Below are 26,848 nucleotides of genomic sequence, written 5' to 3'. Positions count from 1 at the left end.
ATCCAATGCAGAATATACCCATGCTAATAGCACATAAAGAGGTTAAGATGTTACAGAAGGCCTTCACCGATTTTCTATGGAAGGGGAAAAAACATAGAATTGCCATAAAAAAATTGGAACTGTCTAAAGAATGGGGGGGTTTAGGTGTACCAAATATAAGGTTATACAACCTTGCTTGCCTAATGCGTCATGTTAAAGATTGGATAGACAACACAAGCAGGTTTTCAAATTACGAACTAGAAGCTGCAGTAGCTGAGCCCTGGACACTAAAAGGTCTGCTTCACACCACACAAAGAAATTTACCTGTGCGCATCAAGCATAACTTGGTAATGAGGGATACAATATTAACCTGGAGAGAGGTTAGGAAACTCTCAGGCCTACCTTTCAGAATATTTAAATATATGACTCTGTGGGGAAACCCAGAATTCCCTCCTACGATACAACATGAAGGTTTCTTGAAATGGGAAGAAAGGGGGATTGTGATGTTGGGGCATATATGTAATCTTAAAGAAAAGAGGTTAATGACATTTAAGGAAGTAAGAACTAAATATAATATCCCTGCGGTGCACTTTCTGTATTATGCCCAGATCACGTCCTTTTGTTCTGCAATCATTAAGAAATTAGACTCAATCCTGGAAATAACAAAATTTGACAGACTGATCAAACCAGGCAATCAGAATGTAACTCTATCGGATATGTATAAAGACATGGGATCGTGGCGGGCAGAGGGGATTGCACATCAGGGATTGAAAAAATGGGGGAACACTATCAGTGATCCTGACATATCGAGAAAAATCTTGCAAGGTTTGGCGGAAGTCAGAAGTTGTATTACGTATGAAGTGTGGAGAGAATCCCATCTATTATTTTTACACAGAGCTAAATATGCATTCGATATTAGGTACAGGAACCCACCACCAAGGGAATATAAGGCACAATGTCCAAAATGCAACATGGTCAATGCAAACTTGTATCACTGTATATGGGAATGCCCAATAATATCTTCATTTTGGGACTCGGTATGCAAACTGATTAAAAGGATATGTGGGAAGACTGTTGCAAAAGAACCACTAATGTTGTTGTTTAACTATTATAACAAAGATAGGAGAGGTGGGCCTGAAGAGGTGCCGAGCAAGTTGGTTCACACAATAATTATAGCAGCAAGAAAGGTAATATTTAATAGATGGATATTCCCAACAACCCCACAGACAGGGGAAATAAAAAAAGAACTGAGATTCCTGTTCGAAAGGGAAAAAATTATAGTACTGGCACATAAATCAAAATATACTAAAAGATTTTTCACAAAATGGAAAAAATTTATAATATTTTACTACAGAAGGTCAGAAATAGATTTAATTATGGAACCATTCAAATACACAGAGTTGTATTGTGTGGAACAACTGCAAGGCACGCTGGGGAAATTAGAATGTTCTACCAGGTAAATGATTGCCAAAATGCGAACCCAGGGAAAAGGATGTTTTGGACGTAGAAAAAGAAAGAGAAGTGAAACAGAAAAATAGCCCATAATAAGGATGAGATAAGTCACTGCCTACCCACGAAAGGTTAAATAGGGGATGTGTTTGGGGGAGGGAGGAGGGGGGGGGGGATAAAGGGGAAAAAAAAGGATGGTGCGAGAGGGTCAGGGGCTAAATATTAGAATGTTAAAAGGAAAGTAAAAAAAAAGTTTTGAAAAAGTTGAACTGTAAAATGTGATGTAAAAATGAAGATGCTCTTTGACATAATAAGATGACGATTTTATTGTACTGTAACTATCCTCTAATAAAAAATCGTTTAAAAAAAAAAAGTGATTCATGTTTGTGGCAGTAATATGACAAAATGTGAAAACTGTCAAGGGGGCCGAATACTTTTACAAACCACTGTAATTAATGTAAAAGTGGATAGCCTGAATAATTAAGTGCATTCTACAATATGTCACTACAGTGCCTCTCCAATGCTTTATTGGACCAGGTGTTTTAGTCGCAAAGAACATTGGCATGAGCCCACATGCAACTTTGCTACATGTGGCCAGATCTCCTTATCTGAACATCCTCGGTGTGGATCCCAGTTTAGTTTTTATGTAATTTGGAAGTAAACAAATCACTCTATTTTGCATGCATATGAAGTACATGTTAGCTAATATTGATGGTAGCTGCTCACTGTGAAATCTTAAACATATGTAATTTGGTAAAATATGTCATACATTAAAGTTTTGTGCATGTTCTCTCCGTGTATCTCCACATCCCAAAACTATTCATGTAAAGTAATTGGCTTCCCCCTAAATTGGCCCTAGCCTATGGTGAACATATGACTGTGGTAGGGACAGTTAGTGACCAGACTAAATACTCTGTAAAAGCCCTGTGGAAGATGTCAGCGTTATTGTGAGAAAACGCGGAAAAGCCGCCGCGTGTGCTCAGAACAAGGCGGCTGATCCCGCATCCAACGCGGCGGTTTGCACGCATAGGCCTACATCTGCCAGTATGGCTAAACGCGGAGAAACCGCCGCATGCTCTGATAGCGGTGCGGCTGGTTCCACATCCAGCGCGGTGGGTGGTACACAACACATGTCTGGTGAGGCTGGGACTGATAGTCCACACAGGTCCAGAAGGACGCGCGCGCTGAGAGGCAGAACTTTTATGACAGCCAGAAGGGAGTCAGCTGACCAAGCCAGTCAGCTGACGATTCAACCAGTTCCCATTGGTCCAGCACTTAGGGGAGGCGCTGGAGAGCGCTGGACTATATATACTGGGTGCTGGTCATTCACTGGTTGTCTGCCGTTGCGATCACTACGTGGAAGCACTCAGACCTTTTGTCAGAATCTGTGTTATCATTCTGTTGTGTTGATGATCACGGACCTCACACCCAAGACTAGGGACTTGTGTTATCATTCTGTTATACTTCAGACTAGTGCACAAAAGAAGCTAGTTTGCCTGGCACTCAGCGAGGGGGGTTTTCATAAGAAGGAAAAAGTCTATTGCACCTGTGAGTGCCAGCTCCGTCCTGGTCCTGGTTCACTCCACTGTTAGCTTTATGTGAGGAGGCGTGCCTCCGGGCAAATTGAAACACAACAAATTCACAGAGCATACAAGGCAGTCCGTGCACAGCTTCCCAAAATCACATTTATTTTGCCATAATTTTTCGCCAGCAGGCAAGAAACATGTCACATTGCATAAGACATATACACAGTGGATCGATCTGACCTGAGTGGAGGACGGGTGCGGGAGGGTGACCAGGGGATGAGAGGACGGCGCAACAGCCGTTTCGCGCCGGTGTGGCGCTTGTTCACGTGCGTTTGTCCCAGGGCAGACGCACGTGAACAAGTGCCACACCGGCGCGAAACGGCTGTTGCGCCGTCCTCTCGTCCCCTGGTCACCCTCCCGCACCCGTCCTCCACTCAGGTCAGATCGATCCACTGTGTATATGTCTTATGCAATGTGACATGTTTCTTGCCTGCTGGCGAAAAATTATGGCAAAATAAATGTGATTTTGGGAAGCTGTGCACGGACTGCCTTGTATGCTCTGTATACTTCAGACTAGTTCCAGGGTGTTGATGATCACGGACCTCACACCCAAGACTAGGGACATGTGTTATCATTCTGTTATACTTCAGACTAGTTCCAGGGTGTTGATGATCACGGACCTCACACCCAAGACTAGGGACTTGTATTATCATTCTGTTATATGTCAGACTAGTTCCAGGGTGTTGATGATCACGGAGCTCACACCCAAGACTAGGCATTGTTTATTATCTGTTATGACTTTCTGCTTTCCTGACCACTCTTCTGTTCACTGATTCGGTACTTCGCTATATCTGATACTCTGTTGCCAAACCCTGCGTGTCTCAGGATTACCGAATCAGCCTCCTGTCTTTGTACTTTGTATGTCCGTGTGTTGCCGACCTGGCTTGCCCGACCTTGAGAACTATCTCCCCAGTTAAGAGATAGTTCACAGATCTGTCAGTGACATCCGCCTGTTGGTGTTGCTCACACTCTGGTCATTCCTTCTCCCAGCCTGACTCCTCCCTGCGGGAGATTCTCAGGCTGCTGAGAGGTACTTGTTAGCTAAGTGCAGTATTCCTTACTGCCTTTGTATTCTGTCCTCCAGATATTGTCCTCAAAGTATTACTGTTGCACCAAACACTCATCACTCAGGTGTCCGGAGGTTAGTAATATATCTGATTATCGGTGATACTGCAGATCATCAATAATCAGGTATATGTCTGCATTTTTGGTGATACTGCAGATCACCAATAATCAGACCCTCTCTGTGTTACCCCCGCTGAGGCCACTCCAGAACAGCAGAGACCTTGGCAGGGTCCATAGAAAGGCCTGAGGTAGAAATTATGTACCCCAGAAAGGTGACAAATGTTACCTCAAAAAATGCATTTCTCCAACTTGGCATGTAACATGTTTTGTCTTAGCTTGCGCAACACAAACCTGACATGATCCCTATGCTCTGAGAGGTTTGCTGAGAAAATAAGTATATCATCCAAATATACCAGGACAAATTTGCCTAAAACCTCTCTGAACACCTCATTGATGAGCTCCTGAAAGACGGCCGGGGCGTTACACAACCCGAAGGGCATCACCAGGTACTCATAATGCCCATCGGGTGTGTTAAAGGCCGTCTTCCACTCATCGCCCTCTCTGATCCGTACCAGGTTGTATGCACCCTGCAAATCCAACTTTGAGAAAATCTTAGCATTGGTGACCTGAGTAAATAAATCGTCTATCAAGGGCAATGGATAGTGATTCTTTACTGTGATTTTATTCAGGCCCCGATAATCAATGCACGGCCGAAGGCCTCCGTCTTTTTTCTTTACAAAAAAGAAACCTGCTCCAGCAGGCGACCGGGAAGGGCGAATGAACCCTTTAGCTAAGTTTTCACAGATATATTCCGGCATGGCCAACTTTTCGGGCCCAGATAAATTGTAGAGATGTCCTCTAGGGGGCATACAACCAGATCTGAGATCAATAGGACAATCGAAAGGGCGGTGTGGAGGAAGTTTATCGGCCGACTTAGGACAAAACACGTCTGCAAACTCAGAATACTGATCTGGCAATCCTTCCACGTGAATCTTGGTCTCACCCAAGGTTACCTTCGCTAAACAATGATGAAAACAATGGGAAGACCAGCTCGTTAGCTGACCAGTGGCCCAATTAATCTGAGGTGAGTGAAGTTGTAACCAAGGCATGCCAAGAATGATCGTGGAGGTTGTCATTCGTAACACAAAAAAAAACCAAATTCTCTCTATGCAACACCCCGATAGTGACTCCCACTTCTGGAGTCTGTGACAGAGGACTGCTACCCTGCAGAGGGGAATCATCTACTGCAGTAACCTGAATCTGTAGTTTTACCGGGGTGACCGGAATACCCAACTTTTTTGCAAATTCAAAATCCATAAAATTAGCCGCTGAGCCCGAGTCAATGAAGGCTTCAGTGACTTCAGACCTATCTTCCCACGAAATAGAACAGGGAAGAAGCAAACGTTTATCATCTAGGGGTAAAGATTGCATGCCTAGGGTATTACCCCCGACTACACCTAGGCAGTAGCGTTTCCCAACTTCTTAGGGCAATTTTGTACTCTATGACCCCCCTCTGCACAATAAAGACAGAGATGCTCTGATATTCTGCGTTTCCGCTCCACTTGAGACAACTTTGACCGACCAAACTGCATTGGCTCCGGTGGAGGTGAAGCAGGTGGAGGTGGAGTCACTGGGGGTGCAGAGTGGGACACCATTCTCACATGGTTTTTACCCCGGGTCTGTCTCTGATAGCGCAGCCGGCGATCTATCCTGATGGCCGATGAAATAGCCTCATCGATGGACTTAGGTTCAGGCTGACTTAACATAAGATCGGAGACCTCGTCTGACAACCCTGATAAAAAACAATCTAAAAGGGCAAATGTGTCCCGCCTAGCTGATACTGACCACCTCCTAAATTCAGCAGCATAATCTTCAACCGGACTCTTGCCTTGACGTAAAAGCTTGAGCTTCCGCTCAGAAGTCGAAGCAATGTCCGGGTCATCGTAAATTATAGCCATAGCTTTAAAAAATTCCTCTACAGAGGTTATGGCCTGATGACTGATGGGAAGGCTATACTCCCAGGTCTGAGAATCGCCTGATAACAAGGTTTTAATAAAGGTAACCCTTTGGGCCATAGTTCCAGAAGAATTAGGTCTTAACTCAAAGTATGACAACACTCTACTTCTAAAATTTCGGAAGTCAGATCTGTGACCAGAAAATTTTTCAGGTACAGGCATACGTATGTCTGTGCTAAGAGGAGATCGCACTTCCTTCACAGCCGTCTGGAGGTTTTGGATAGATCCAGACAACGCGTCCATTAACGTCTGGTGGCTGCCCAGCACTTTATTGATGTTTTCCACCGAAGTGGTAAGTGTGCCCAGACGGCTGGTGAGTGCGTCCATTTGCATTTTTGGTCTGCCGTTCTGTAGTGGCCTCAGCCGGTGGGACTGAAGGCTCTCCAGAGATGCTTAGGTTTCGCTAACTACTATAGAAGGTTCATAAAGGGGTACTCCACAGTCATCGCACCCCTCACCAGCCTCACTAAGTACGAGGCAGATACTAACCACTGGTCCTCCGAAGCCCTTGCTGCTTTCTCCACCCTGAAGGAATTGTTTTGTACTGCACCCATTTTGAGACACGTCGACATCTCCTATCCCTTCATTGTTGGGGTAGACGCCTCAGAGGTTGGGGTAAGGGCTGTGCTGTCTCAGCGTTCTGGGTTGCAGGGAAGGTTACACCTGTGTGCCTATTTCTCTCGTAGATTTTCACCCGCAGAGAAAAACTACGATATAGGCAACAGGGAGCTCCTAGCCATTAAATTGGCCTTTGAAGAATGGCGTCATTGGCTAGAAGGAGCAGAACATACGATTACAGTTTACACTGATCACAAAAATTTGGAATACATCGAGGGGGCTAAGAGATTGAGTCCCGACAGGCTCGGTGGTCACTGTTTTTCTCGAGATTCAGATTTATAATTACGTATACTCCGGGTAGTAAAAACATTAAAGCCGACGCTTTATCCAGATGTTTTGAGCCAGAGACAGCACAGCCCTCAGACCCAGAGACTATTCTCCCACAGAAAGTGGTGTTGGCAGCCACAGAGACCTGGAGGAACTGGACTGAAACTTTAAGTCCCTTCCAGCAGGATGTCCCTGAGGAAAAGCCTGAAGGGGTCATGTTTGTACCATTGCCATTTCGCCTCCAGATATTGCAGATGTTCCACTCCCACAAAAATGCTGGACATCCTGGTGCCACCAGAACACAGTACCTTGTTGCTAGTGGTGCATGGTGGCCTTCATTGGCGACTGACTGCAAGGAGTATGTGAAAGAATGTGCAGTGTGTGCAAGAAGTAAACCCTCCCGTCAGGCACCTGTGGGAACATTGCAGCCTTTACCCACCCCGAGTGAACCATGGACCCATTTGTCCATGGATTTTGTGGGCGAACTCCCGAAGTCTGAGGGCATGTTGGTCATTTGGGTGGTAGTCGACAGATTCAGTAAAATGGCCCATTTCGTGCCCCTGAAAGGACTCCCCTCGGCCCAGGAGTTGGCCGATCTCTTCATCCTGCATATCTTCCGGCTACATGGCATTCCGGAAAATATAGTGTCAGATCGGGGAGTCCAATTTGTTTCTAAATTTTGGAGGGCATTCTGTCATCAGCTGGGTATGGAACTTTCGTTTTCGTCGGGCTACCACCCACAGACCAATGGTCAGAACGAGAGAATTAATCAATCTCTGGAACAGTTTCTAAGGTGTTATGTTGCGGATGCACAGACTGATTGGGTCAAGTTCTTGCCATTTGCAGAATTTGCACACAATAATTTGAAAAGCTCTTCTGCTGGATTCTCCCCATTCCAGGTGGTAACAGGAAGGTTTCCTAGGTTCTCCCCATTGCCAGTAGCTTCTACTCCGTTTCCAGCTCTGGAGGCTTGGCAAAAGTCATTTAAAAACATTTGGGGAATTGTGAAAAAGAATCTAGAGAAGGCTTTTCAGAGTCAGAAAGGTCAAGCTGACAATAAACGTTCCATAGAGTGGAAGTTCCGGCCAGGAGACTTGGTCTGGGTGTCCACTCGTCATTTGGCTCTAAAACAGCCTTCACCCAAGCTAGGACCCAGATTTGTGGGTCCTTTCCCAGTAACCAGGAAAATCAACAATGTTACTTATGCCATCGATCTTCCTGCCAGCATGCGTGGTGTGAGATCGTTCCATGTATCCCCGCTTAAGCCAGCAGTGCATGTAGATTCCACTCCTCCTCCCCCTGTGATGGTGGATGACCAACCTGAGTATGAAGTGGAAAAGATTTTAGACTCACGTATTATACAGAACTCAGTACAGTATTTGGTTCACTGGAAGGGTTATGGCATTGAGGAAAGAACATGGGTACCTGATTGCCGCATGCATGCGGATGAATTAAAGAGGGAGTTCCACGCCCTACATCCTGAGAAACCGGGTAGGAGCTGTCCGGAGTCCACTCCTCAGGGGGAGGGGGGGGGGTATTGTGAGAAAATGCGGAAAAGCCGCCGCGTGTGCTCAGAACAAGGCGGCTGATTCCGCATCGAACGCGGCGGTTTGCACGCGTAGGCCTACATCTGCCAGTATGACTAAACGCGGAGAAACCGCCGCATGCTCTGATAGTGGTGCGGCTGGTTCCGCGTCCAGCGCGGCGGGTGGTACACTACAAATGTCTGGTGTGGCTGGGACTGATAGTCCACACAGGTTCAGAAGGACGCGCGCGCGCCCTGAGAGGCAGAACTTTTATGACAGCCAGAAGGGAGTCAGCTGACCAAGCCGGCCAGCTGACGATTCAACCAGTTCCCATTGGTCCAGCACTTAGGGGAGGCGCTGGAGAGCGCTGGACTATATATACTGGGTGCTGGTCATTCACTGGTTGTCTGCCGTTGCGATCACTACGTGAAAGCACTCAGACCTTTTGTCAGAATCTGTGTTATCATTCTGTTATACTTCAGACTAGTTCCAGGGTGTTGATGATCACGGACCTCACACCCAAGACTAGGGACTTGTGTTATCATTCTGTTATACTTCAGACTAGTTCCAGGGTGTTGATGATCACGGACCTCACACCCAAGACTAGGGACTTGTGTTATCATTCTGTTATACTTCAGACTAGTTCCAGGGTGTTGATGATCACGGACCCAGGGGCGGAGCTTGGGGGGTCGGGGTAGGACAGGTGCCCCCGGGCGATGGATCCCTAAGGGCGCCCAGCGCAATGTCCTTTTTTTTTTTTAAACAAAATCATCTCCCTTGCTTGGGAGTCAGGGGCAGGCTCACACGCCACCGCGCAGCATCAGAACATGTGGAACGCAGAGCCAGCCGCTGGAGCCAATCGCTGGTGAGGAGGAGGCTCCGAGGCAGGCAGGGAAGTGTGTGCGAGTGTGGAGGGGGCGGGGTAGAGCGGACCAAACAATCTGAGTTGTCTCTGCAGATGCTGCTTGTCCAATGCCACTGACGTAGGAATCAGTATACACATCACCTCTTGTGTGATGTGGGGGGTCTGTAGCGGGCTCCGAAGTGAATATTATCTGTATTAACGGTAGGAGCTACGAGCTGAAGTCTCCACTCTCCAGTGTGCACACAGGCTCAGGCTTTTCCACCCCACTTCCCTCCTCCCATCTGTATTTCCTCACACAGCATGTAGCCGTGCACAGAAGTTCAGAAAACCTGAGGTTCAGTGACTGGCCCCAGTGAAGATCTTACTCTGGTCAGCAGCTGCTTGATTTATGGCCTGACTTGTCAGGTCAGTGTCTGTGTGTCAATGGAGCAGGGGGAGGGAAGCAGCCTGGACAGCACAGGAGTGTCTCGGTGAGTCTGTGATTCACTGTGCAGAGGTGATCACATTCACTGGGCCTGTGTGCAATTCATGTGCAGAGGTGGGAGACACAAACCATCAGCACTGTTTTTCACAAAATGGGGGAAAAAGAGTGCCCTATATGCTGTATGTAGGTAGTCAGTCAAATAGTGTCTACTATCTAGGCTTCAGAGTAGTATTGACATGTACAAAATTATTCATAATGGTGTTTTTAATGATTTGGAGCAAAACTTGAATGTTACAGATGCTGATTGTGTGTGGGGGCTAACACACCCTTATCACCACCTCTGCCGCTGCGCATAGCGCTCCATTCTACCGATATCAAAAGTATTGGAGAGCTGGAACATGATGTGGAGTGCAAGGGGCAGAGTTTGTGACAAGGGTTTGTTAACTTCCCCCTGCTACAATCAGCATGTGTAACATTCAAGTTCTGCTTCAAATCATTCAATACACCATTCTGAATAATCACAAACATGACTCCAGGGTCTCCTGGCTTTTATTTTCCTGACCAGTCCCCAGAAGCACCCGCAGCTGTGAAAGAGAGCATTTTCACTGGGCCTGTGTGTGTGTCCCTGGGACAGTATGGGCCAGTGCACACCAAACGCCTCTATCAGATCCGCCAAACGCTAGAGGTTTTTGAGGCAGATTTCAGAGCGATTCCTAGGCATGTTTAGGCCAGTTACACATTACAACGCGTGCAGGAGAACGGCTCCTGCACGCGTTGCGGCGTGTCATCTGGAATCTACGGTGCGACGCTGAGTAGTGGCGGTAGTATCAATTAACCCGACGGGGAAACGCCGATTCCCGACTATAAAATGCGCCAGGATGCGTCGTATCGAAACACAGCGTCGGGTGTGAAAGGTAAAATGAAAGTCTATTGACTTTCCTTTTACCTTGGTTAATGCAAAGTATAGACTTTGCGTTAAAACGCTGAAAAGGGCTCTGGTGTGAAAGAGCCCTTAGAGAGATTTTCTAAACATGCCTAGTGTTTTTTGGAGTGTTTTTTTGTAGCAGATGTCATATTGTTACAGTAACTGAACAGCTACTGTAACAAAAACGCCTGGAAAACCACTCTGATCTGGCGTTTTTCAGAGCGTTTTGCGTTTTTCCTATACTTAACATTGCAGGCCGAAACGCCTCAGGAATCCAAAAAATGCTGCAGCCTGGGAGTTTGCGTTTCTGGAAAAAACGACCCGCTCTGGTGTGCACCAGCCCATTCACTTTTATTAGCCAAGCGGTTTTCCCCCTGCAAGCATTTAAAAAAAACGCTGCAGAACCGCTCTGGTGTGCACTAGCCCTATGTTCATGATGTATAATGTCTTTTGCAGTCGCTCTTTAAGAGTACCTGTGCTTTACTCTTAACATTTTCTGCAAACTGATTCCAAAAGCATCCGTTCCATAGCTTGCTAATATTGTTAAATCTGTAAGTGCCCTCCTGTCTTCAGCCACACTCCTGCTCCACAGTTGCAGCCATGAATGATCACATTTGTACTCAACATGTATGAGTTCATGAACTGCATATGCTCTGTAAAAAGAAGCGCTTGCACACATCTTATTTTGTTTATACGTGAAAGAGGAGTTCCTTTTACTGAGCATGCACAGTTAGTGAACCCATGCATGCTTCGTACAAATGCGCTTATTCACAGCTCAGACTGTAGTGCAGGAATGGATCTAAATATGGGAGGGCATTTGCAGGCAGTCAAGAGAATCGGAAATAACAAGAAATGAGAGGCATTCTGGAGGACACAGAGCGCACAAAGGTAAGTACCCTTAAAGAGGCACTTAAAGGGAAGGTTCAGGTAGCGCTTAAAAAAAAAAAAAATATCCAAATCCACTTACCTGGGGCTTCCTCCAGCCCGTGGCAGCCAGGCTGTGCCCTCGGTGCAGCTCCGCAGGCTCCAGGTGGTCTCCGGTGGCAAGCCCGACCTGGCCAGGCCGGCTGCCAGGTCGGGCTTCTTCTGCGCTCCACAATGCGTGTCATTGGTGCGCGCTGACGTCATCCGACGTCCTCCGGGCAGTACTGCGCAGGCTCAGTAGTTCTGGCACAGCCTGGCTGCCACGGGCTGGAAGAAGCCCCAGGTAAGTGGATTTAGATATTTTTTTTTAAGCGCTGCCTGAACCTTCCCTTTAAGTCATGAAAAAAAGAGTTTTACTCACCTGGGGCTTTCCTCAGTCCCCTGCAGCCGATTGGTGCCCTCGCCGTGTCTCTCTGATCCTCCCGTCCCCGCCGGCGACCACTTCCGGTTTCGCCGTCAGGACCCGACAGGCATGGGAACGCGAGTGATTCTTCGCGTTCCCAGCCAGGCCAGGAGGTCGCAATAGCAGCATAGGGGGCGATATTTTGGCTGGGAACGCGAATAATCACTCACGTTCCCATGCCTGTCGGGTCCTGACGGCGAAACCGGAAGTGTTCGCCGACGGGGACGGGAGGATCAGAGAGACACGGCGAGGGCACCGATCAGCTGCAGAGGGCTGAGGGAAGCCCCAGGTGAGTAAAACTCATTTTTTTTTATGACTTAAGGTTCACTTTAAAAGGTCACTTAAGCCAACTGAAAAAAATGAGTTTTACTCACCTGGGGCTTCTATCAGCCCCCTGCAGCTGTCCGGTGCCCACGTAGACTTGCTCCGATGCTCCTGGCCCCGCCGGCAGCCACTTCAAGTTTCGGCAACAGGAGCCGACAGGCTGGGTATGCGAGTGATTCTTTCGCGTTCCTGGCCTTAATAGCGCCCTCTATGCTGCTATAGCATATAGTATATATAGCATATAGCAGCATAGAGTGCGTGCTGCAGCTTAAACGTTTGGATTAAGTGAGTGCATACCTGTCTATGGACTGCTGTGTATTTTGATAACGCTTGGACAGCTCATTGCTATACAGGAGCAACTTAAAGAGAATCTGTATTGTTAAAATCGCACAAAAGTAAACATACCAGTGCGTTAGGGGACATCTCCTATTACCCTCTGTCACAATTTCGCCGCTCCCCGCCGCATTAAAAGTGGTTAAAAACAGTTTTAAAAAGTTTGTTTATAAACAAACAAAATGGCCACCAAAACAGGAAGTAGGTTGATGTACAGTATGTCCACACATAGAAAATACATCCATACACAAGCAGGCTGTATACAGCATTCCTTTTGAATCTCAAGAAATCATTTGTGTGTTTCTTTCCCCCTGCATCTCTCATGCACTGAAGTTTCAGGCTGCTCGTTTCTTCCTGCAAACAGCTTTGCCCTTGTCTGTAATTCTTCAGTATGTGAAAGCCCAGCCAGCTCAGAGGATGATTTATCCAGCTTGTAAAAGAGAAGAGAGAAGAAAGAAGCTGCTCTAATCCTAAATAACACACAGGCAGTGTGCATAGAGGGGGCTGGAAGGGGAGTTCATAGCAGAACCACAACACTGAAGAACTTGGCAGCCTTCCAGACACAGGCTGACAAGTCTGACAAGAGAGAGATAAGTTGATTTATTACAGAGATGGTGATAGTAGAACGTGCTGCAGTAAGCCAGAACACATTAGAATAGCTTTTGGAACTTGTAGGATGATAAAAAACAGGATGCAATTTTTGTTACGGAGTCTCTTTAAGTCTACTTCACTGCTGCTTTTTTATATCATGTAGCCTTTTGCTTATTCCTTTGTATGACTCTCAGCTGGAGGAGCTCACAATATAATCCTACCATAGCCAAAGTGTAATGTCCTTAGTGTTCTCCTCAGAAATTTTTTCCTGCCGGGTGGCATGAAAAAGCAGGCGGGTGAGCCGAGATGAAAGAATGCAGGGCCGGTGCTTCTCTGCACATTTCTGCTTACTGCAGAAGTGGAGTTGAACCGATGGCAGCCGAGTGCTCATCAAAACTAGCTGGGTGGAGCACCAGGCTAAAAGAGCGTGGGGAGAACACTGGTCCTACCATATTATTATTAATATTATTATTATGTACTACTAGACCCAGCCCGTTTAAAAACGGGCTCTAGGTCTACGGCCGCCGCCAGTGCGCAGGCGCGCACACGCTGCACATGCGACCGCCGCACACAGAGCGCGCGCCCGGTGCAGGCGCGCGCCCGCACCCGCCCACCTCGCTCGCCCGTCCAGCTCCCTGGTCCCAGCTGTCAGTTACTGCGCACATGCGCAGTAACAAAAATCCTGGGACACGGGCAAAACTGCTGGATGCAGCGACAGTCAGCTTTTATTAGGTATGATTTATATGGCACTGACATCTCCTGCAGCACTTTACAGCGTACATAGTCATGTCACTGGCTGTTCTCAGAGAAGCTCACAATCTAATCTCTGCCATAGTTATAGCTCCACCCAAGCCATGCTCACATTATGATGCATGGTAATGCCTATTTTTTTGTGTCTCGCAGGACTGTCCGGGGTAGGGCGCAAAAACTTTCTTTGTCCCCGGGCGCTGAAAACCCTAGCTACGCCTCTGCACGGACCTCACACCCAAGACTAGGGACTTGTGTTATCATTCTGTTATACTTCAGACTAGTTCCAGGGTGTTGATGATCACGGACCTCACACCCAAGACTAGGGACTTGTATTATCATTCTGTTATACTTCAGACTAGTTCCAGGGTGTTGATGATCACGGACCTCACACCCAAGACTAGGGACTTGTATTATCATTCTGTTATATGTCAGACTAGTTCCAGGGTGTTGATGATCACGGAGCTCACACCCAAGACTAGGCATTGTTTATTATCTGTTATGACTTTCTGCTTTCCTGACCACTCTTCTGTTCACTGATTCGGTTCTTCGCTATATCTGATACTCTGTTGCCAAACCCTGCGTGTCTCAGGATTACCGAATCAGCCTCCTGTCTTTGTACTTTGTATGTCCGTGTGTTGCCGACCTGGCTTGCCCGACCTTGAGAACTATCTCCCCAGTTAAGAGATAGTTCACAGATCTGTCAGTGACATCCGCTTGTTGGTGTTGCTCACACTCTGGTCATTCCTTCTCCCAGCCTGACTCCTCCCTGCGGGAGATTCTCATGAGATACTGTTAGACGGCAAAACCACCGTCTTTACACAGTGTACAGCGCTGCGATCAGCAGCAGCGCTGTACTGGGGACAGCCGTGTGGCACGGCTGCCCCCCTGGGGGACTTATAAGTGTTCCGCTGTGATAGGCTGAAGCCTATCACAGCTGATCCCGGTGATAGGCAGACAGGGGGAGGGAGGGTAATTTTCATATTAAAAAAAAAAAATTGTAAAAAAAGACACAGCAAATGTTTGTTTATAAACAAACAAACCTGGTGGTGATCAGACCCCACCAACAGAGAGCTCTGTTGGTGGGGGGAAAAGGGGGGGGGGGAATCACTTGAGTGCTGTGTTGTGCAGCCCTGCAGCTTGGCCTTAAAACTGCAGTGGCCATTTTTACAATAATGTGCCTGGTCTTTAGGGGGGTTAATCACTGTGGTCCTCAAGTGGTTAAATGCCCTCATTTGTTACAGGTGTTTTCTGTGTGAGCTGAGAGGACACAAAGGTAGTGTCTGTTCAGTTCTGCAGAGCAGATGCATTTTGTTGAGATGGTTACATTTGTACGCTTACAGCTTTACATGCAATGCATGGCAATCAAGCATTACCAGTTCCTTGAATACTAATACATGGAAATAATGTTCACATCTGTTATCTTGTATTTTTGTTCCTCAACGCAGGCTCAGCTTTCCCAGGCATTGAGTGGAGTTTCTGATAAAGCAAAGGAAGCCAAAGAATTCTTAGTCCAGCTAAAGAATATATTGCAACAAATTCAGGTATAATACTGACAATTTGATCTCAGCTCTCCCACTCTTGTGATACAATGTATAATGTGCTGTTTATCAAGTGCAAATAACACTTGGGAAACGTTTTACTGACTAACATTTTATACTCTGTGATTTGTCTCAGTAGAAGATCTGTAAGTATTTTTTTTTTGTACCAAATTACCCTTTGACATAGAATAGGCAGTCTAGCAGCCAAGCAGTTAGTGTGGATGCTGGTGTTTTGGCTTAATTCAGACAATAATAGATAGTCAATGGGATCCTGGGAATAAAGAGGTTGGAGAGGGTGGTATGGGGAGCTCAAAGAGTAAGGAGGGGACAAACCATAAGGAAGTGATTAAACCGTCTACCGCTTCAGTATGTGCTACTAAAAAGGTAAAGTGTGGTGGTAATAATAAAACTAATGCACGCTAACCAATGCTAGAAGCCTTTCAGATAAGATTGGTGAACTGGAGTTGCTGATGAGAGATAATGACTATGATATTGTAGGTGTAACAGAAACATGGATGGATGCTAACCATGATTGGATGGTAAATTTGGAAAATTATAGTGTTTTTAGAAAAGATAGATCCAATAAAAAAGTGTGTGTGTGTGTGTGTGTGTGTGTGTGAGGGGGGGGGGGGGGTTCTGTATGTTTGTTAAGACTTCCTTATCTCCAGTTTTGATGGATGACATGGCTGAGGACTGTGACAGCGTGGAATCTTTATGGGTATGGGTGTTCATGCCGGAAATAAGAGTTGTCAGTTGGTTACTGGGGTCTGTTATAAACCTCCGCACATAAATGAAATGGAGGAAGTGCAATTATTGCAGCAGATTGAAAAAGCTGCTAGCAAAAGCAGGGTCATAATTATGGGTGATTTCACTTATCCAGACATTAACTGGGAAATTGAGGCCACTCACTCTAGTAAAAGTGGCAGATTTATATTAACACTGCAAGACAATTACTTAAAGGAATACTATCGATTCACATATTTTTTTCAATTGACACAGGAATTGTTTGGGAAGTGTTGCTAAGTACTGGTGTATAAATTTTAGTAGCAACTTCTTTGTTTACTGTTATCAAAATACTTTCAAAGTTTACTGACGCCAAAACTGATGGCTGACTGAGCCATGAGTAGAGGGGAAATTCCCCTCACACATGATCAGTTAACTCTATGTGTAGCTCTGTGTGTGACAGAGAAGAGAGCTCCCAACAGCTGCAGCTTCTGTGTCCTGTGTTTCTGACTGACCTGTCTGAAGAGAGCAGAGTAAATGTAACTAATTCTTACAGCTTTTTCATACTGTTTTTGCTTTCAGAGTTTGATGTGTTTGATATTTGCTTTCTGTAGTCTGATATGCAACTCTGGCTGTGCATTAAAGCAGACACCCCTTCTGCAATTGATTTGTCCCAATATAGCTAAATCCTACCCTCAATAAATTACAGTTTTTGCCTCTGATATTTAACATGAAAAGTAGGAAAATGTTTACACAGCTACTTAGACATTATTTGCACACTGTCATTTTAGAACACTTGGGTATCGATAGTATTCCTTTAACTCAGATGGTAACTGAACCAACCAGGGAAGATGCCCTGCTGGATTTGGTAATTTCAAATAGACCAGATGTTATATCTAATGTGCAAATTCAAGAACATTTGGGAAATAGCAACCATAATATGGTAACATTTGACCTACTACTCAACAGAGTTGTGAACAAGGGGACAACTACAACTATGAATTTTAAAAAGGCTAAGGGCAGGTTTCCATTTGCGAAGTGATGGGAGTGTGGCTAGGCAGCCGCATCGCATCACTTTCGCCGCCGGCCGCATCACTTCCGTATCTCCCGATGCGAAAGTGTATTGAGGAGATGGGACACGGATGCGGGCATGCGAAAATCTGCAGCATGCTGCAGAATATTGGATCGCACCGCACCGCTCCGCATCCATGCACACAGTGGAAACTGTTCCACTGGCATGCATGTGTTTCAGCACACCTGCGGTGCGATGCGGCTATGTAGCCGCATCGCACCGCTCCTAGTGGAAACGAGCCCTAACTTTAACAAGCTCAGGGACTCGCTAAGACTGGTACACTGGGAGAGTAAATTACAGGGCAAGGACACCGAAAGTAAATGGCAAACTTTTAAACATATTCTTAATGACTATTGTAGAATGACCCTACTTTATGGAAATACAAATTCTAGATTTAAAAAAAATGAGAGGACTGCATCTACACTGAAGAATAATAGGGAATGTAACAAAAACTGCAAAAAAGTTATCAGACTTGCGAAAATGGAAGTGGAAAAAAAGTGGCTAGTGATATAAAGTCAAATCCCATAAAGTTTTACAAATACTGTATATAAACTCTAAAAGAAAGAAGGTAGAGAATTTAGGACTTTTACAAGATCAGGTGGGAAACTTGATTGTGGAGGACAGAGCTAAAGTGGAAATTTTAAATGCTTGCTTTGCTTCTGTCTTTACCAAGGTGTGAGGCCTTTAGCTCAATATATGGCCCTGGGTTGTTCCCAATTTTCCTCATTCAGCATGAATTGGCTAACTGGCATTCCAACTGCCGTATTAAGCCGGTACCCAAATTAACAGATGCACATGCAAAAATATCTGGTCATCAGTAGAAATTATGTGAAGTCAAAGTTTTATTGTTTACATAACGTCATGGATCATTTTTGTGTTGGTTATTGTTTACATAAGTAATTGATGGTGGCAGCTCCAGCAAAAGGCTTATGACCTCTGTCTGCCTATAAAATGCTGGTGGATCTAGGCAGACTGCTGTCATTGGATTGCAGTGTTTGCCATTATTCATAAAGCACAGTGATCAAATGTTGCTCATCATGAATACTGGTGATGGCTTGCTCAAAAATCTCCTAACCAATGCGATCAGAGTAATAAAATCGATCCAATTTTTGGATTAATTTAATTCATCTAATAGGATAGTTTAGTAGATTTTTGTCCATTAGTGGTCCCAAACTATCAGTTCCATTCATTCATACGAAAAGTCGTTCTTAAAGAGTAACTGTCAGGCTGCAGAAGCTAATTTAAACCTCTATTCTCCTGTGTTAAACAGTTTAGAAGGAAGCTCAAAAGCCATTAGTGAAGATAAACATTTCAGTTACCTTTGATGTGTGCTTATCTTAAAGTCTGTTATAGACCCATAAAGACGCAAGCCGCAGCTAAACTGCAAAGCATTCTGGGGCCCTCCCCTCGGCTGCTAATGAGACGGTACAGGAGCTTCTAATCAGTCCAGCGTGATAACACTGATAAATCTCGGGGCAGAGTACACTGCAAGAGTCAGCTATTGTTCCTAGCCACATGGCTCATTAATATTCACTGCACACCGTGTTGTTCAAGAACGAGCTTATCTGTGATCAGAAGCAGGCAGGACATGACGACACATTTGGCTTCACAAACATGGAGCCTGCCATGAGCTGTCAGGAGCATCTATCTCTGCATATACTATATACAAATTCTGTGAAATCCAAACGTGGACAGTGAAATGCATATGTAATGTAAGTACAGCCAATCTTTAGCTACTGATATATGTGTTTATTTTCTCTGAGACCTTATACCTAACAGCTCCTCTTTAAACGTTCATTCTGCAAATTGTATCATTAGTGGCAATTTCAGACTGAAGACTGGGAGCTTATCTAGTCTCCTTGATTGGGAAACTCTACCCACCTGATTGCTACAGTCATATGCAGAGAACCTGGACTGGATTAAGGGCCCATTCAGACTTGAAAGCGCAAAACGTTTTGCGTGAGTGATTTTTCAGTGGAAAAATCACTGAACACTGTAGCGATTCTTCCGCAATCGCGTTTAGTGCTTGTATTGCCTGAAAATGGTGCAGGCGACGCGTTTGTGTTTCGAGATTTGCGGCAATTAGCACAAATCGCCCAAGTAAGAACGGGTCCATAGGGTTTATAACACTATCACTTTCAAAAGCGCTAGCGTTTGAGCGTTTTGCCAAAATCGCCGGCAAAATTCTCTAGTGTGAATGGGGCCTCAGGGAACAGAGTGGCAAAAACCTGTATGGGAGAAATTTAATAGCCATCTTGGACTTGTGTCACAGTGTTCTTAAGCAAATACAGGCAACAACATCAACTATTATCAGTTTTTTCTTTCTTATTGAACTAATATTTATTAGCTGAAATAATAAAATGGATGTAACCAGTGACTGCACAAAAATAGTTTTTTTTTTTCCTTTTAATTACAAAATATATTATTTCTTTACTTCTCAATTTTAGACCCCTATTTAGTATTTTATCACATTATCTCATACCTTTTATTTGATTGATTTCCTCTCAGGAAAATGGTCTGGAATACGAAGCATGTTTGGTTGCTCAGTGTGATGCACTTGTGGATGCTTTAAATCGTCAGAAAGCAAAATTGCTTACCAAAGTCACAAAAGAACGAGAACATAAGTTTAAGGTGAGTAGTGACACACACAGATTTAAACAAACAAGTGTGCTTAGAGTCCTCAGTTACTGTCAATGTGATTAGTATTGTTATAGCTAGAGATGGTCAAAAAACATAATAAGTCTAGCCTGCATTCTAGCTTATTGCAAATTGTATGCAGCGTGGGACTTAGCCAACCACTTTCATCCATCTCTGACCTAATTCCATGTTTTATACAATTTGCTGGAGTTATTAGCATCTCAATAACCAATTCTAGCCATAATTTGTAAAGGAAATTAGCTTTTACCCTTAGGCCTCTTTCACAGTGCGACGTTAAAGTCGCACGTTAGAAAATGCTTTAACGTGGACTAACGCACAGCAATATTAGGTCTGTGCAACATTCACAGTGCACACGTTGCATTGTGTGTAACGTGTAGCAATATTAATATTTAGGAAGTGCTGCATGCTGTGCGTTTAGCAATAAATCTGCTGCGTTGTGTGTGTTGCACATGCTCAATAAATGTTTTGTTTTTGTTCTTTTTTAATGTAACACATGCACCGTTTTCGTTCCATCACTGCGCGACGAAAATTGCGCACCAAACGCAGGGCTAAAGCATGTACTATAATGTCCAAGTTATAGTCTTTCAATGTGTTGCATCAAACGCACTGTCCCACTGTGAAAGAAGTCTAAATTTAACTGGTAATAGCTATATATTAAACGTATCATCTGAGGGGAGATTCCCACATTAAATGTACCGTACAATAATAACAATGTTTTCAGTTATATGCACGATTTACTTTTTCTGTATCAATGAGTAAGTAATGAAAACTAAATCAAGTGAAAAGTAAACAAAAACAAGAAATGAAAATAAATAAGAAAATGACCCTAATATTACAAAAAGTAGGGTGCAGGTTTTTAAATTTGCTATTTAAAGAGAAACCATGACCAAGAATTGAACTTCATCCCAATCAGTAGCTGATACCCCATTTCCCATGAGAAATCTTTTCCTTTTCACAAACGGATCATCAGGGGGCTCTGTATGGCTGATATTGTGGTGAAACCCCTCCCACAGTGTGATGTCAGGACCATGGTTCTGACATCACACTGTGGGAGTCTTGTTGCATTGTGGGAAATAACAGCTGTTTACAGCTGTTTCCAACTGCCAAAAAAGCAAGCAGCATCTCCTTCCACTGACATTACCTGCCAGCAGTAAAATGTCACCATGTGATAAATGTCAGAATGTATATCAGGGAGAGGAAAGATTTTACAATGGACAAACACTGACTAAATCATTTCTACATAATTAATGTAAAAATGAAGCACTTTTTTATTACATTATTTTCACTGGAGTTCCTCTTTAACCTTTTTGTCTAAATGTACCCAGAAGAACATGGCATTTTGGAAGATAACTGTGTTGTAGGCAAGGATTAACAGTTTAGTTAAGATCTGCACACCTCTAAACTGGTTGGTGCTTAGGTTACTGTACAGCGTGCTGAAAGTTGTATATGGAGGTTAAGGCTGAGAGGATGACTGTCACACTGACTAATCAAAATTTGAAACTGTTGTTGGCAGTCATACATGCCACTTCCCCCAGAGTAAAGAAATGAAGGGCTGCAGACAATTCAAAAGCAAGCCCGAATCTGTGGTGGGATTGGAAGGGTGTATATGCACAAGGCTTGTCCATCTGGGAAAGCCCTTTTATTGCTTATGTACAGGTTTTGGGATAAGATTTTTCAGAGAAGGCTATGCTTATATTAGTAAGGCAATGCCAACAGCATGGCTCCATATTAAAAGAGTCCAGAAACTAAAATGGCCATGCATCTACTGTGGTAAATAAACTCATTTTTGAACACTTTTTTTTAAATGTGTTGCCATCATCAAATTCAAAATTAGCAGTCATTTTTCAGAAAACAAGTGTTTTCTGGGTTTCAACATTTGTTATGTTGTCTTTGTATTATTTTCAATTAAATTCAGGATTTACAACAGTTAACATTCTGCTTTTACTTACATTTACACTTACATAGTTCCCACAACATACACAATCTGGTAGCGGTTCCCCAAAATACATGTAATCTGGCAGCAGCGGTTCCACCAACATACACTTAATCTAGCAGCAGCAGTTCCCACAAAATACAGATAAGCTGGCAACAGTTCTCCCAAAATAGGTGTCCCCAGCAGGGCCGGCCTCAGGTTTCACAGCGCCCTAAGCGAAACCTGATTTTTGCCCCCCCCCTTCATCCTCTTCCCGCGTGCACACACACACAGGCCCATATGCAATTCACATTTTCTCCTGAGATATCTCCTAGGACAGTGGTTCCCAACCTTTTTGACGTTGTGACACATCATGCCAAATGCTCAGATCTCCGTGACACGTCACATATGTATAATAGAAGAAATACTATTAATAACCATGAATGATGGAAAGAGTGCATTATCCTGAATACACTTAAAATGAAGGCTAGAACCTTTCAGGAATATTAAATAAAACCTTCCCAATTAAGAATGATAGCACAGCACCGACAATTTGCACCACGTGTTATAGCCGCAGTGTGCCCCCCCCCAAAAAAAACGCCCTCAAACTCAGTATAAGTAGGTAACCAGTTATAGGTGCCCCCAGTATAGGATTTCATGTGTAGGTGCCCTCAATATAGTCTGCCAAGCATAGGTGCCCCCAGTATAGGAATTCAGTTGAAGGTCTCCATCCCCCCATAGGTAGCCAGGCGTAGGTGCCTCCAGTATAGGTAGCCAGGTGTTGGTGCCCTCAGTAAAGGTTGCCAGCTATAGGTGCTTCCAGTATAGGAAATCAGGTGTAGGCGCCCTCAGTATAGGCTACCAGCTATAGGCACCCCCTTGGAAGCCGGCGCCCTGAGCGACCGCTCCGGTCGCTCAGGGCAAAGGCCGGCCATGGTCCCCAGTATAGGTAGCTAGGTCTATAAGTAGCCAGGTCTATAGGATTTATAAACCTAAACAGTTTAGGTATCCAGGTCTATATGTGTCCCAAGTTTAGGTAGCCAGGTCTTAAGGTGTCCCCAGTATAGGTAGGCAGGTCTAAAAGTGTTCCCAGTATAAGTAGCCAGGTCTATAGGTGCCCCAGTATAGATAGCCAGGTCTATAGGTGTCCCCCAGTATAAGTAGCCAGGTCTATAGGTGTCCCCAGTATAAGTAACTAAGTATATAGGTGTCCCCAGTATAAGTAGCTAAGTATATAGGTGTCCCCAGTATAGATAGCCAGGTCTATAGGTGCCCCCAGACAGATTAGGTAGCCTGGAAGGGGGAGCAGTGGGCACACACACAGGGGCGGGGAAGGGGGGACATCTCCCCCCCCCCACCTCACCTGGGGTTCCTCCCTCCAGAATTGAGCGGTATGGCAGTGACTGGGGAACGGCTTACGTCTTCCAATTCCAGGCGTGGGAGGGAGCTCTGCTTGCCGCTTGTCTGGTCTAGTAAGTGACATCACTGAGTAGACCTGATCAGTGGTGCACAAAGCTCCCTCTCGCGCCTGGAATAGGAAGAAGTGTCCCGCTGTCACCCCCTGCCACACCACTCAATTCTGGAGGGGAGAGCGAGGAAGGGGAAGCCCTAGGTGAGGGGGGTTGGAAGATGTACCCTCTTCCCCGCCACTCCTCCTTCCTGTGCTTCTACCCCACCTCATCTTACAGACACTGCCGAATTTCTTATGGAATTCATGGGCAGCTGATTTTGATTGTAAATTTAAGGTAAGCTGTTTTGCATTACAATCACTGCTGATTGGTATAGCATCTACACCAAGTTTATCTCACCAAATCTATACTGTAGATAGCAAACAAAAAAGTACTAAAAACATGTGAAAACATAAATATCAAGGTTACAGTGTTTGGCCATTGAAAAGTTGTTTTTATAAATTAGGATGAGAAAAAGATATAATTAGATTATATCATTTTATATGTTTTATGCAACTGGGTCAAAGCTTCATGAATTGAGAACGCAGTATGTGAAGACTGGTACAGGGCATGTGTAAAAACCTCACTGCCAACAAACGTGACAGCCTGGTAACATGTAATTCTGAGGTTTCATGTTGCGTTTGTATAGTCCCAATAGTACAACACACTAATCCTTTCTAAAAGGGATTATCTTGTATGTGCGTCTTACTTCCAGGTTGTCTGGGACCAGATTAATCACTGTACATTGAAACTACGCCAGTCAACTGGGTTGATGGAATATTGCCTTGAAGTTATCAAAGAAAATGATCCCTCTGGCTTCTTACAGGTAAATGTGCAGTGTTATACATACAGTAAAAATAGATTTTCTAACAGGCCTCTTCTTTCACGTGTATCTAACTGAAATGGATATTCTGTTGTGAACTGGAGGGTTTATATGAATCGCTGTGCCTCACGTTGCTTGTAAAGAATGTCCAAAACAGCAGTTAATTTTGTATTCCGCAAACTGTCTCCATCTACATTTGCCTGTTGCGTTTGTCCTAAAAAGTGAAAAGTGTACAAATGTGTACAAATGAGAATATTTCTCATGCAAAGCATACCTGAACTCAGCATGATAAAATAAATGTAACATAAGGTAGCCTACTAGTCAGCCTTACTTATCAGTGTGCACAAGTCCTTCTGCAGAATTCTGCCTCCTTGAGCAATAAAAGGCTCATGTAATGATAAGGATGCCAAAGAGTTCAAGAGTTTCATCATCTCAACGCCATTCATATTTTACCTCCTAATTATAAAATCACAAAATATGATACGCAAGCAAAATGATCCTTTACATCAAAGAACATCCATTTACTAAATACTAATACAGAGGTGGCAGATGATTTCTTTCTTTTTTTTTTTTTTTTAAATTTTGTTCTATTTTTTTACTCTTTTTTTTTTTCTTTTTCTTTTAAAACATCATCAATGAAATTGTTTACGTGTTCAGCCCCCCGAAAGGATTAACAAGAAAAAGCAAACAACTGTTTTATATTATCTGAGTGGATAAATTGAGCTTAATCACATGTAGATTTTCAGAACATCAAACGATACCATTTTTTTCCCCTTCAAGATCAACATAAACTCAATTTCAGCCTTGTTGTAATCTGAAGGCCTATTCTCATCAATTCTGAGCCAATTCTCATTATGGCTCAGAATACTTTCAACCTGACGAGTGACCCTTTCAGGTGCTCTGTGAGCTACCATTTGGTTCCATGAACTCTCTGTTGTCTCTGAATCACTAGCAGCACATAAGGTCTCATAAAGTGTGTCACCTGAGGAAGGGATATGCCCGAAACGTGTGTCCCTCTGTTTGCTCTGTATGCTGTTAATACAGTCTACTTGAAGAAGCCTGTTGTGTGACGTCTCCTTTCTATTAGTTCAGACATCTCCCTTTCCAGGGAAAAATAATTTGTGCAGGGTACCCAGTCCCTAACATTTGTCACCAGGCTGGCTTGGCTGTACACCTACGTATGCCTGGGATTTTCAGGCCCCCTAGATTTTTAGGCGACTGTGGTCTGTTCAGTTGTATCCTGACTTTCGTCCCCTTCCATAATAACTTTGTGAATGCCCTGTTCAATTTTTGTACGTTTGAGTGTCTGATCAGTAGTGGAAGAAGAGTTTGCCCAGGGTGGAACAATCTTCCCATGCTAACCATTTTGAGAAGGGCCGCTCTCCCTGTTACTCCCATTGGTATTTCTACCCAACCCTCTAGCTTTTGAAGTATTTTATCTATCAGGGGCATGTAATTAAGCCTATATAGCTCTGTTAGGCCCCTATGTATTAGGACTAGGTATCATATTTCTCCAGATGCTACCTTGATACCAAGGGGAGGCTCCCTTCCCATAACTAGCGGGTTGTCCAGAAATAGAAGAATATAATCAGCGAAGCATGCAGAAATCAGTTTTTGATACCTCTATACCCTTGATTATTCTAAACATATATCTAGCTAGGGAATCCAGGGCAATGTCAAAGAGCACATTAAGTCAAAGGACGTCGATAAATGAGCAGCCATATAGATTCTAGCCTTGTTTTTTTAATAGAGGAGGCAAAAGAAAGTCAAGAAATGTTCCATGTAATCCCATTCTCTTCAAGAGTCTTTCCCATTGCACTGCGTCAAAAGTCTTTTCCGTGTTGAGAGAAAGAATAGCCACGTTTTGTAAGGTTATTGATAAGGCTTTAACTTGTTCAATAACTGCTAGCAGTCTCCTGACCTTTGCCACCGCTGCCCCTTCCCCTGATAAAACCTACTTGATTGGAATGTATGAATCTAGGCATGATGTGCACCAACCTGTCAGCCATCAACTTAGTGAGGAGTCCTGATTTATTAAAGATATTGGACTATCGGACTCGGGCATGGATGGGTTTGTATATTACCTTGTTTGTATATTAGCTTTATGTAGGCTTCATTGTAAGATTCTAGGAAGATTCCCCTTTAAGGTTTGCATTAAACAGTGCCATTAAGGTAGGTGTGACCTCTTGTTGAAGAATCTTGTAGTATTTAGTTGTTAGGCTGTCACCTGTCGCCTTTTGTTTAGATAGGTATAGATAGGTTTATTATTGTTTCCTTCACTCCTTTCTCTGTGATGGTTGCATTTAACCCTCAACTGCACTGTGGTACCTAATTTTAACTTCATGCTTTAAAGGGAAGGTCCAAGCAAAATAGAAAAATGAGTTTCACTTACCTGGGGCTTCTACCAGCCCCATGCAGCCATCCTGTGCCCTCGTAGTCACTCACTGCTGCTCCAGTCCCCCGCTGGCAGCTTGCCAACCTCGGAGGTTGGCGGGCCGCATTGCGTACATTTTTACGCATTCCCGCTAGTGCAGGAACATTATATATAGACACGTGCTTTTATTACCTGAATACTGTATTCTTTATTCGTTTTTTTTTCTTTTTCGCAACTATGAAAGAAATGATTTTGC

At 44.3% G+C, this 26,848-nt stretch overlaps 1 protein-coding gene across 2 annotated transcripts in view; it reads left to right on the top strand.

The window, feature by feature from the left end:
• The window catches only part of TRIM67 (tripartite motif containing 67), a 140,629-nt gene that overhangs the window by 48,698 nt on the left and 65,083 nt on the right, over nucleotides 1-26,848 (top strand). For both annotated transcript variants that reach the window (XM_068231846.1, XM_068231844.1), the window contains exons 2-4: nucleotides 15,490-15,585; nucleotides 19,886-20,008; nucleotides 24,111-24,221. In XM_068231846.1, the coding sequence (XP_068087947.1) occupies nucleotides 15,490-15,585; nucleotides 19,886-20,008; nucleotides 24,111-24,221 (330 nt within the window). The remainder of the gene's footprint in view (nucleotides 1-15,489; nucleotides 15,586-19,885; nucleotides 20,009-24,110; nucleotides 24,222-26,848) is intronic.

Source organism: Hyperolius riggenbachi, chromosome 4 (assembly GCF_040937935.1).
Source record: "Hyperolius riggenbachi isolate aHypRig1 chromosome 4, aHypRig1.pri, whole genome shotgun sequence".
In the NCBI taxonomy this organism is placed as follows: Eukaryota; Metazoa; Chordata; class Amphibia; order Anura; family Hyperoliidae; genus Hyperolius; species Hyperolius riggenbachi.
The sequence above is the reverse complement of the archived record's forward strand: the minus strand, read 5'-3'. Positions and strand labels throughout refer to the sequence as shown.